At 30.9% G+C, this 13384-nt stretch overlaps 2 protein-coding genes across 2 annotated transcripts; one reads left to right on the forward strand and one right to left on the reverse strand.

The window, feature by feature from the left end:
* Positions 1–4296: 4296 nt before the first annotated feature.
* LOC127089122 (uncharacterized) lies at positions 4297–4770 on the forward strand. The gene has a single exon (XM_051029348.1). It carries the CDS (start codon positions 4297–4299, stop codon positions 4768–4770), a length of 474 nt encoding a protein of 157 aa, XP_050885305.1.
* Positions 4771–5896: 1126 nt separating this feature from the next.
* LOC127084578 (sugar transport protein 7) lies at positions 5897–9253 on the reverse strand. The gene is made up of 4 exons (XM_051025097.1): positions 8718–9253; positions 7748–8067; positions 6796–7422; positions 5897–6591 (listed from the first exon to the last, which is right to left on the reverse strand). Exons 1-4 carry the CDS (start codon positions 8860–8862, stop codon positions 6172–6174), a joined length of 1512 nt encoding a protein of 503 aa, XP_050881054.1. The 5' UTR covers positions 8863–9253; the 3' UTR covers positions 5897–6171.
* Positions 9254–13384: the final 4131 nt, after the last annotated feature.

Genomic DNA, 13384 nt, shown 5'->3' on the forward strand with positions numbered 1-13384 from the left:
AGTTGTGATGCCATGAGAATAGGCTTGAACCAATGAAAGCAAACAAACCACAAATGAACATGTAAAGCCTTACAATGAACTTTAATCCAACCAATGAAACCTCACATTGGGACAAGAACAAGTGGTCCTTGAATGTATCTTGATCAAACAATTGGAACATGCACAATGGATGATAGTGAATCAGATGAAATTAGGGTTTTAGGGATTGAATGATCTGGATGATGCTTGCAATCTAACACCAATGAATTAGGGCTCCCCTTATGCTTCATGATGAAGAAAATCAAGATGAAAAGTTCACCAATACAAGCAAAGCCATCAAAATGAACCCTAGTTTGGGACTCGGCCTCTCTTCCATGCTTTGTATGATCAAGGCCATTGAATCCATGATTTTGTGCTTCTCAATGCAAATGAATGTACTATGATGTCATGGATATGCAGATGAAGTCTCAAACCAAAAGTTAGGTAGAAATGAAAAGGGGAGGGAAAATTTTGGGATATGATAATTATTAGTTTGCCAAGAGAACAAGCTTCACATGACTTATCTTCTTTTGTAAGTTTCAAACCTTTCGATGGATGACCATGGGTACTTTCAACTATTTTACGCATCATTTTTTATCCAGTATAACCTAAGGGGTCATGCCATAAAGTCACAGTTTTGATATCTTCTTTTACTACTAAATTAAATTCAATTTCATGTATATATGTATAATGTAATCCAAAAGAAAAGTTTGGTAGTTTTTCTAAAATTTTCTTCTTTCCCAAAACATTAGCAGTAATATTAATATATTTTATATTACTTTCAGTTGTAGTTTCAATATCATATCTTTGACGACATATATCATTAAAACTCAACAAATTTATCTTTGATTTTGGAGAGTATAAAGCATTATTAATGACATATTTAGTCCCATTTGGTAACATGGACATAGCATTACATGTTCCTTCAATCAAATTTGCAGGACCTTAGATTGTATGTATTACACATTTAGTAAGATTTATTTTAGTAAAATATTTCCACTGTCTGGAATGCAAATGTCTTTGACATGTTCCATGTCTAACATTCTTAAAATAGAAATAAGATTAATGAAGAAGTAAATCAACATAACATATTCAACATTATTGTTTCATGCAAGCATTGGACATTACACACCACTGAACATACATATTCTTAATTATATTATTAATTTGGCACACAGTGCAAATATAAAATTAGTAGAAGTACACCATACATTATTCAAATGCGTATTATTAAGTAGTTATTTAATCCATATTCATTCAGTTGTTCCTTTGATGAAATCAACAGCCTCAAAGTAGGTAGTATCATTTTCAGATTCAATTTCATTAAAATTTACTTCCTTTTTCTATACAGATGCCTTTGTGAGCTTTTGGAAGGAGAAAACCCTATGTGAGCTTTTGGAAGGAGAAGAGAGAATCTTCATAGCCAAAGCTTCAAGGTTGCTGCAAATTTGAGGTAAGGGAGGGGAGAACTGTTCATGATATGAGTGTATTTAGGCATAAAGGATATATATTATTCCTTATCCTCTTTCCCTTTTCTTTTAAATTCCTCAATTGATGAGTTTATTGAACCTTGAAAGGGATTTGTGCAAAACCTCTTTAGGTTGCTGTGACTTGATGTTAAATTTGTGATATGTTAATGGTTGTAAGTTGTGTGAAGGACATGTGTTAATTCTAAGTTTTGATGTTCATGTTGATATGCTTTAAGTTGATGAACATGTTAATGGTTTTTGTGATCAATCGATGACATAAATGATTAATCTGTGTGAAACTGATATGCTCAATGTTGTATAAATGATGTATGATAATTTTCTATGATTTTTGGACTTTTCTGGGATCGAAATCGGAGCTTCGAAAGTGCTCCAGTGGAAAAACACAGAAATATATGTTATGCACAGCGGTGAGAGTCCAACCTTTACTGCGTTGGCCAAGCAGGCAAGCGCCACCGAGCTAACGAGCCGACCGTCATGGACTCAGGGATAAAGTCCTTGTCCATGCATCAACGTGGTGAGAGGTTTGTGAGGGAGATATGTGATGGGCAGGCGTGACAACTGTCATTCTTGGAGGGCTGACCATCATATCATGCCCTTGGTTGGCCAATTTTGGGTCGTTCGGCTTGATTTTTCGAGTGGATTCTATTTTCGATGTTTAATAGATGAAATTTTGATGTTGTTGATGGGTATCAATGAGTATTGTTGATAAATTGTATAATTTGATTATTATGCCAAATTATGATAAAAGCGTTGAGTTATGTTGAAATGTTTGGATTCAGAGAGGAACCATTGTCGTGGTCGTGTATTGGCGATATTTATGACGAGTTTAGGTTTAAAGAGGAACCAATAACGAATATTAGAGTTGGAGCTTTGAGATGGGTATTACATTTTTTTGTTACATTCATACATCATATATATCGAAGATAGGTAAAACTTCGACCTAGTGACGAGTCTCGGGTTCAGAGAGGAACCAGTGACGAGTTTAATGGTTCAGAGAGTAACTAGGTTCAGAGAGGAACTAGTGACAAGTCTAATGGTTCAGAGAGGAACCATGTTCAAAGAGGAACCATTGACAAGTAGATTAATTAGTAATATACCTCTGACATCCAAAACATTGGTACCACATGCATCAAAGTAGATGAGATGAATACATTGCATACATGATTGCATTTGTGAATGATTATTGTTGTGGATGAATTATATGATGGATTAACTATGCTAATTGTACTACCCTTGCTGTTTTATGCACCGTTAACATATGTGAATGTATTCTCACCCCTGTTTTTTTTATCTATGTTGTTCTTTACGCATGTGGTGCATATACTTAGGTAGAGGAGCCTTGGTTGTTGTTGTGTTTTGGAGAATGGCGTGATGGTCTCCTTTGTCATTTATCGCTTTTGAATTTATTTTAGTTTCTACGTGTTGCTCTGGTAGTGTAACATTGGGACGGGTTACCTTTTCTGTTTTGTGTTATGAGAATTATTGAACTATTTCTTTTATCATTTGAAATGAAGTTGATTTTTTTACGAGACAATTAAAGTTGAGTTGTTATTATTTATTTCAGTTGCTATAATATGATAGTTGAGAAAGATGTTTATACTGAGAGAATGTGACACTCTGTTTTTGAGTAAATTTTCCGCGTGTTTTTATAAATCAAGTGTTTGGGGTTTAGGGTGTTACAATCGTCTCATTGGCTGAAAATCTCATTAGAAAAGGGTAAATTTTCGCAGTGTGACCATTGGTTCTTTAACCTATTCTAACTTAATATGTCTTTCACGAGTTTCCTCAAGAAAACGTTAATACTCTTCGGGGAGAACAATCTCTTGGTTCATGTTTTCTCGAAGTACACCATAAAACTAAAATTGGAGTGGAGTTGTCGGAGGATGATTCCCACATACGACATCAAATGATTATGTACTGTCTTTTTTCTTTAAATGATGTTTGATAGTGATGAATCTGATTACAAGTTCTGGAAGCGATCTTTGAGCTTTGCTCAACAATGAAGGGTCTTACTTGCATACACTATGACACTCAAGCCAGTGACAATCTTAAATTGAGGTTTTAGGTTAGAAGAGTGTATCACTAATGCTAGTTTGTTATATGTCTTTTAAAGTGAAATTTTAGGATTTCCATCTCCTATAACCTTTTTCCAGAGACATCTCAAAGAATAAATGTTAGTAAATCATACGAACATTACATCTAATGATCCATAATTGCTAAACAACCTTGGTTTGATGCACCTCTAAAGCGGATGTACTTTCTAAGTTTCATCTATATAAAAAATTTCAGATGATCAGGATTCTTGTAATTTGAACAAGATCAGAATAATTGTGTTAAAATATGTTATTTATTTATTGCTTCAAATTTTTAAAATTAATCATATATAAAATAAATATACTTTATAAAATAAATTAATTTGACTTTTTTTAAAAATAAATCATTTTAAATTAAATAAAAAATAAATAAATGAGTGTGGATAATATTTAGTTTTACTTTATTTGTGAAACAATTTGTATTTTATTTAAATAAACAGTCATGATTTAAACTATCAATTATTCAACAACTTTGTTCAAAAGAAAATTGTTCAACAATTTAGCCATTAATTATTAATTGCTTGGTAATTTAAAAATTATATTGATAAATTAGTTATAATTTAGAAGCTAAATTTACTAGTTTTATTTGATTTATTCTAAGTACCAAAGACACTCTCTCTATATACCAAAACGTTCCTGGGCAGTAAAGAAAAAAATTCTAAATATTCATCTCACGATACATTCTATATGTTTCAATGGGAACCTCATTTCTTCTTCAATCCAACGATTCATCTTCCATCATCACAAACCCTAACTCTAACCAGAGTACCCGTAGAAATCGGTTACCGACCGCCGTGAACCCTAGCTCGCGGAATGAAAGTCGTTCCCGCTCCGGCGGTGATAGAAACTGCACCGTGAAACACCCTGGATTGAATCTTGTAATGGGTCAGGTGAAGATTCTCAAGAGAGGAGAGAAGCTGAGTCCTGACAATGTGATGAAGAGTGAGGATGAGGGATGTTATGATTCGATGTTAGGATCAACCGATCGGCTTGGTCCAGATCCTCAGACGGTGGAGAAGCAGGTTAGGGTTCTTGATTTGACGGGTGGACTTTATGCCGGACAGACTTCTGTTTTATCGCCTCCGCCGAGTTCTGTACCGGTTCCCGGATTTCTTGGGACGAAAAAAGGCGCCGTCAGTGATGATTTGGTGGTTTCTCTGTTTAAGTGATTCTGTTTTTTTCTTTGGATTTATATGCTTATGATGATGGGCTTTCTCTGCTTTTATTTAGAAATGACCATTGAATGCAAGTGAACAAAGAATGTTATAGAAGAAAGTTGAAGGCAAAAGACTAGAATCAAGCTTGTTGATAAGGGGTTTTTAGCTAAGTTTAGTTAGTCCTTTGTATTGAAAGGTTTTGAAATTAGAATGCATGCCAAAGAGGGTTATGCTTAGGTTTTATTTATAGTTTCATTATGGAAAGACAAGTAAATTCATTGTGCTGTGAGTGATATGATCACTTATACTCATGTATTTTTTATATTTAATCCAATAAAACTTGATACTTTGCTGTTATGATAGTATGTTTTGAATTGATGACCATTGTTATATACATGATTATGAGTTGATTAATAGATGTACACTTCTAGGACATGGAATATGAGCTCTCTATTTTACTAGGTCATATTAGTTATAAGAATGGAGTTATGTACCAAAATTATGAATTTTCATATGTTGGTGGCAATGTAAAAGTAATTTAACTGACTGTTTATATTGTTTAAATTCTATAATTAGATTACGGAATGTGAAATAAGGAGTGCAACATTTCCATGTTGACATTTTGAAAATAATATTAGTAGGAATAACATTGAATATCCCAGTTATCATTCTCAGGAATGTGATTTTCATTGTTTGAAAGTAAACATTTTGGTTTATGAATGAGTTCAACTCTTTGCAAGAATGAAGTGGTTTTGGAACAATTACTAGACTTCATTGGTGTTGAATAGATTTGGATTTGTGAAACTCTTTTTTCTGGTGTAACAAGCAAAGAATAGTTTCGATTCTTATTATATGTTCTTTACTTGCTCGATTGTTGTAATCTGCTCAAGTGATCTTATCTTATGGTGTCACAAGCATGGAGTTGGAGGCTTTAATTGTTTCGCAGTTGAAGTTTTTAGAATTTCTGTTGCTTAGGCAAGGTATGATTGCTAATCTTTTGTGTTACTGTAAGAGCTGCAATTGAATATGTCAAATAAGAGTGACAGGAGAAAGAAGATGAAAAAACTGATAAAAAAAGAGAAAACAAAGAAATTGCTACTTTATCCTATTTGCAGTAACTTAATATCTTTCTGGGATATGATTGAGAAAGTCTACCGAATGAATTTCGGTTCCATTCATTAGATTACTTCACATTACAATTATTATATTTATCTCCCTCAGTGTTCACCATATTAACTGATACATACACATCTTTCTTTACATTTTTGTCTTCAATGCTCTCTTTACAAATAAATTGGGCAAAATACCAATTTAAATCCTTTAACGTCAGACATTGACGGTCTCGGATGTAACATCTTTTATTCATGTAATTTATTACTGTAATGTAAGTTTGATTGTAGGTCCTGAACTGAATTACAGCTCGCCTTGAGGTAGTATCAGTTTCCAGAACCAATGCTTCTGCCACATAAATGCCATCTCTTCAATGGGAATACCTTTGGTTTCAGGCAAGAATAGCATAACAAATACGGTCATGATGACAATCCAGCTGGCGAAAAAGAGAAAGATCCCAAATTTCAACGCGCAGAGAAGAGTAAGGAATGCTTGAGCAATTATGAAAGTAAACAGAAGGTTTACAGCAACTGTGATACTTTGCCCAGCAGAACGGATTTCCAACGGAAATATTTCGCTTGGAATTGTCCATCCAAGGGGGCCCCACGACCATCCAAATGCTACAACAAAGAGGCAAACCACAACTACTACCAATATCGAATAGCCTCTCGACAGTGCCTGGTTATCCCCAAACTTGATCCCTAGAATTATTGCAACTATAACCTGTTCATGTGAAAAAATGAAAAAAAATAAGTTTCCATGCATTAGACTAATTCATGTAGAAACATAGTTTTTGGTTACAACTGATTAATGGGTTAAGATAATAACAAAATAACTATAACAAGAGCTTATTGTCTTTTTGTTATTATTTTAATGCATGTATTCTCAGCTATTGATTAGAAACGGCAGGGATCTTTAAATTCTTACCTGGCATATGATCATTTGTATTCCACCGCTGATGAGAAGAACTCTCCTTCCCAATCTATCAACTGTTGCAATGGAAAGGAATGTCGAGCAAGCAAGAACGCCGCCGGTCAAAGCGGAGGAGTAGAGGGAAGCATGGCTGCCGAATCCCATGCTTTGGAAAAGCACTGGAGCATAAAAGAGAATGGAATTTATGCCAGTCAAGATCTGTGAAGTTGGCATGACAATTGCCATAACCAACTCCGGTCTATATCTTTTCTCAAGGATGTTACGAAACGGGTGCTTTATCGAGTTCGCCAACTCACTTGCCTCAACCATATCGTCAAACTCTGCATCAACCTCGGTAGTTCCTCTGATTTTCTCTAGGAGTTTCCTTCCTTTTTCTTTCAATCCACGTTCTATTAAGCTATTTGGAGTATCGGGAAGAAATACTCCTCCTATCATCATCAGAAGAGCCGGTACTGCAGCCAAGCCTAGGGACAGCCTCCATCCCCAAGGTCTAATATTCTGTGTTCCGAAATTCACCATATTGGCTGCGAAAATCCCAAGAGTTGTCGCCATTTGAAACATCATGTTCAATCCTCCTCGCAGGTGTGTTGGTGCCATCTCTGATAAATAAAGCGGAATTGCCTTCAAAAGAAGAACGTGGAGGAGCAGCTCAAGTAATTTGTCAAGTTGTAAGGTATTAATCTTCTAACTCAAACAAAGATTGTTTCCATCACAAATACTAGTAATATCTTTCTTTTCCGGTACATTTTATGAACTCACATCAACATTTTATCTGTTATTTATTAACAATTAACACTACCACCCTTCAATGTATATGTTACTTGTTTGGATAATCTAGGACCAGGTTTTAAGGACAATAAAAGTTAGTTTCATCCCTTCATAAAAATATAACACTATTTTAAACCAGAAAAGAAAGAAAAAATGATCATCAAAAGTATGTTATTACCTGATTTCCAAATCCGATGCCAATACCGAGCATAACGCGGCCGAATATCAGCATTGCTAGGCTAATGGCTGCAGCATTCAGAATTGATCCAATCAGAAAGCTGACACCACCAGCGATGATACTCATCCGACGTCCATACTTTCTTGTAATAGGAGATGCAACCAGAGATGCAACTAAACCAGCGATGTAAAGAGAAGATGTAAAGGCAGCAAGACTCTGACTGTCGTATTTGCAGTAGTTATTCTCGTGTGCATGTTTTTTTTGCATGAATACTTCTGGGAAGAATTCTTCAAGGAAGTCATCCATGGAAGTCACCCCACCTGTGTTAACCATAAAACATGCATCAGAAAATATCTAAACACAAAAACACTGATCAATAATTGGAATAGATCAAGGTTGCTCCAACATATAAAAGTAACAAATCAAGAAAGATATTCTAGATAATCCAAGTATATCTTATTAATTATTAAATCAAAAAGCAATGTCGTTGAAACTTTTAAGAGAGATCTTTATCATCTATTGTGGTTTTGTCCGGCTCCAGATATTATAGTCTCTATTTGCATGCAGAGAGAATGGTTCAAGATATTACAGTCTCTGTATTTACACGCAGAGAGGAAGCCGCGGAGTAAACCCGAAGATTGAAACATGATGCAAAAAATGGTTCAAGCTATTATAGTCTATGTATTTGCACACAGAGAAGTTGACGCGGAGTAAACCCGAAAATTGAAACATGATGCAAAAATGTTATGGATCTGCCGTCTGAAATTTCAAATCTGTAATTCCTTAACCAGAATCGAATCTCTTGTGGAATATTCCTGTCATGCATGTTTTTTAAGGTTGTCACAAAAATATTCCCCTTTTCAGTACCATTCTTATTTAACCTTTCAACCGGACCATGAAATGAAATAGACTGAGAAACGTTGAAATCAGAAGAGAAAAAAAATTATGATTGAGATTAAGAAAGAAGAACCTGAAATTCCAATATCATATCCAAATAATGATCCTCCAATAGCGGCAACAATGCAAGCAATGATAACATAAGGAGTAACTCTCCCTTTATAAAGATTTGCCCTTTCCTTCCCCACAGTATCTGTTGTAAAACCCCCACCTGCCATTTTCTTGATTCAGAGAAGAATGAATGCTTTTCTTTTTCTTTCTTCAAAAAAATGAAAATATCATAGATTTCTCATCATTTACAGTGTGTTATATGAAGTCAACCAAAAACGATAAAAATAATATATTTTTGCAGAAAATGGTCGTATCTGCATTCGTGGCATCCGAATATGGAATTTATTGTTTTTCTTAGTATAGCTGCTCAAGAAATTGTTTCCTAATGTGTCCAGTTTTTTCTTTCTTTCAAGTTTGTGACACTTAAAACACTAACTCATACCAGAATATATAATAAAAATGAAATCTAATTTTGTATGTCATTTTTTCGGTTAGGCAATTTCAGTTTTGGTTTGGTTGGCTCACATGAATGGAGGACCAGGTCTGCTGTAACTTCTTCATGCTTCTTCTCACTGACCTAGTATTTTGTAATTTTTTCATGTTTTTTCGTTTATTTTTTAATTACTTTTACATTTTATTTAGGCTTTATAGTTCAAAATATATTTGTATCCTATAAAATATTTTACACATAATTTTATCATATTGTCTATTTGTAAGATATTTTAATATTTATTATGATGATAATTCCTTTTATTCATTTTGGTAAAACATAGAGAACCAAAATAAATAAATAAGAAACAAACAATAAAAAATGTCTATTTAATTTGTTGATGTGCACGAGTGGTATAAAGTACTTACTAAATATTTTACAGGTATACTTTTAAATTAGTTAATTTATTTATTTATATTATTTATTGTATGTTATTTTAATATTTTAAACTTGAGATAGGTAAAAAAAAAGAGAAAAAAAGAGATCTACAAAATTATGTTTTAGCAAAACTTTATGACATTTACATGTTTACCTGACTTGGCATTTGGAATCTGGATTCAATTATTTTCATCTACTTGTGTGCCTTATGACATCATTCGAATTAAGACCATTTGATCTTGCTTGTCTTTTTCTATAATTATAGCATACTTTTAGCGTGTGCATAACCTCCTTCCTTCTTATCCCTTTTGATTAACTTTTATTTTTCTTCTTCTTTCTTTGTTGTTTAACTAGGAAGATACCGTCCGCATTGATAAATTTATTAGTTTAGACATAAAAAATATTAAGATTTAGTTGTATAAATAAAATGAGATGTTTTACAATATGTTTAAATACATTTATAATTTAAAATAAATATTTAACTGTAAATGAGTAACGATAGTATAAACTCAATTCTATTTTTTATAAATTGTTAAATTTTTAATATTTTCATTCAAATACATCTCTAGAACCCGTAGTTAATATCTATTAGGTACACAAAATTAAATTCTTAAACATGGTATTGGTCTAACTCTAAAATAGTGTATAATTATTATAACCCAATAGAAGTAAAAAAGCACATGATGAGCTATATAACAAAATGTACAAAATAAATATTGTTCAGTAAAATGCAAATCAGTAATTCAAGACAAAAATCAGCCTTGATTCATTAGTGTTACAATAGTTGATGTAGTGAATCATCTATCCGAACTCGTTTCGAAGTTGACGGAGAAAATTCACTTTGATTGAATTTGGGTTTGAGCTTGTGTTTTCTCTGATTATAAAATATAGAGATGAGTCGGGTAATAGGGACACTAGTACCCACCCCGAATTCGTCCCATTTATTTCAATAGGTGCATTATTATTATTATTATTATTATTATTATTATTATTATTATTATTATTATTATTATTATTATTATTATTATTATTATTATTTGATAGTTTAGAATATTAAATATGTGATTAATGTTTTGATATTTTAATTTGAATTTATTATTTAAAATATTTGAAATATATGTATAAAATTTTTTTATATTGTTTTATTTTATTATTTGTAATATAATTTTATTTTTAAAAAAATAAGTATTTTTATTAAAAAAGTTGATTTCACCAAATGAATGGTGACAAAGCAGGATACCCGAACCCGTTTAGGACGGGTTTGAGTTTTAGTTTTTCAAATCCGTTTGAATTTAGGATGGGGTACGAGGATTGTTTGGGAATTCAGATTTAGATTTGGGGAATGAAAAACCGCCTCCGATCCGCCCGGTTTCCATGCCTAATTCCAACAATTGATAGCTGAACACATTTGTATCAATGAACTTGTAAGAAAAATTAAAGTTTTCATAGTTTTATAACTTAATATAGTACAAAAAAAATTCAATAAAAATGTTTCCATTACTGTAGTTTCCAACAATATCTAATCTAATTTGCCTCGCAACTCTTTGGTAATATCATGAGCAACATCCTAATGAAAATATACATATAATTGAACTTAATGAAAAAGTGTTAAAATTTTACATATTATCTTAATATGAATGTTTCATAGTTTCAATATTTTTAAAATGTAAAGCAACATTCACCTAATAGTTGTTTATGCAGTCCCTATAATCAACCGTTTCCATTCGTCTAACTTCTTAGTTTTCACAATGCCAAAGAGAATTTGAAAATAAAAAATCCCAGAAAAGAAATATGTTATAGTGACACACACTACACACATGAAAGAGATAAGATGCAATTAATAGATAAAAAGTATAGCCTGATAATGAATTAATTGATATGATAATCATCACAAGAAAGATAATAGAGATTAAAGAAGCACACCCTAATTGAATTGAGAGATAAAATTGTTGCAAGATTTATTAGGTTCCCAGCAGCTACGCCTGTTAAACAAAATTTCAGTATGAGTATACAACTACACATTATACAAAAAGTTGATTATTAACTATTTTTCTAGTCCCTGTAAATTTGGTTTTGTTATTAGATATTCATATTGGTTTTGTTATTGGATATCCAAATTTTATTATACCTTAAATTTTTATATTTTATCACATTATAAATTAATTTTATATTTTAAATTATTTTAAATTTTATAAAAAAATATTTTAAAAATAAGATTCAGAACTTTTTTTCTTTTCACAAAATATATTATATTTGAAATTTTGTTTTTGAAAAAAATTATATTTGATATTTTTTTAAAATTAAATTATTATTTTCTTCTGAATAAAAAAATATATTTTTTATCAAAAATATTTTGTATTTTTTTCAGTAAAAAAATTTAGATTTTTTTTTAAATAATTTTTTTTTGATAATTTTTTTTCAAAAAGGTTGTTTTTTCAAATTTTCAGAAAAAAAAACTTTTATTTTCATTTTTTTTAAAAGAATAATAATTTTTTATAATTTCAAAATATAAATTATTTTTTATTTTCAGAATTTTTTTATTTTCAATTTCCATTTTTTTAAAATAAATTTTTTTCAGTTATTTTTATTTTTTGGAATTATTTACTTTTTAAGATTTTTTTTTCATTTTCAAAGTATATATTTATTATTTTCAATTTTTTTAATATTTTTTTTCTGAATATTTGTTTTTTTTAATTTTTTTTTATGTTTTTTTAATTTTAAAAGAAAAAATAGTTTAAAATCTCATAAAATTTGTTTATGTTTTTAAATTTAAAAGTTAATATTAATTTAAAGAAAATAAAATTTAAATTAAATTAAATAACTTTGATTAAAATCAATACCCATTTAAAACCGGTTCGGAACCGGTTTAGAATTTTAAATTGATTTTTGTGAGAAGTGGTTTGGTTTATAAACCATAACCATAAAAATGGATCGATTCATATAAAATGGTATCCATGCACACTCGTACTGCCCACATAAAGATACAATTCATCCAAAAAAATAATCTAATGATTTCATAAACTCCGCCATTTTTCTTAAATTAAAGAATTTAACTTCCTCAGGATTATAAACAGGGCCCGCCCTGTGCAAGTGTAACATGTGCTACAACATAGGACTCCAAATTTTAGAGGCCCCAAATTTTGAAATTCTTAATTTTTTTAATAAATATTAATAAAAATAAATAAAATGTTATTAAAAAAATTTAATAATTAAAAGAAATATTATCATAAAAACTCAATACATACAAAAATTAGGATTGATTAAAACTCAAAATAATTATAATTAAATTTATTTTTAATTAATACATAATTGTATTTTTGATATTTTTTTAATTATTATAATTATATTTTTTTAAAAATTTGAATCCATTTTTAAAATTAGAACGGACATCTGATCTGATTGGACCGACCTTGATTATAAAATATGTGTTTTACAGAAACTTTATGTTTTGACACTCTTTGGGCGCAGCTCCGCCACAAAATGAAATGTTCAAAAACTTCTTATCAGAAATATTGAAGGAATAGGTGTTAACAATATAAAATATAAAAACTAATGCTAACAAATTGTTAAGGATAAGCACATATTATTCACATTAAAGAAGGTCAAACCCAAGCAAACATGTGCTGGCAATGCATATCCATATAGCTGTCAAAGTATATCAGGAAATTGTATCATAATTGTATTTAAAATAGGATCTCTATTATAGGCAATTATAGACTAGACAATTATAGGTAATTAGTATACAGATTCTTGTACTCTTATATATATATATGTACATCATTACAAGAAAAATACACAACAAAATTCCTTTCTTCATATGG

The sequence above is a fragment of the Lathyrus oleraceus genome, chromosome 1, assembly GCF_024323335.1.
Source record: "Lathyrus oleraceus cultivar Zhongwan6 chromosome 1, CAAS_Psat_ZW6_1.0, whole genome shotgun sequence".
In the NCBI taxonomy this organism is placed as follows: domain Eukaryota; kingdom Viridiplantae; phylum Streptophyta; class Magnoliopsida; order Fabales; family Fabaceae; genus Lathyrus; species Lathyrus oleraceus.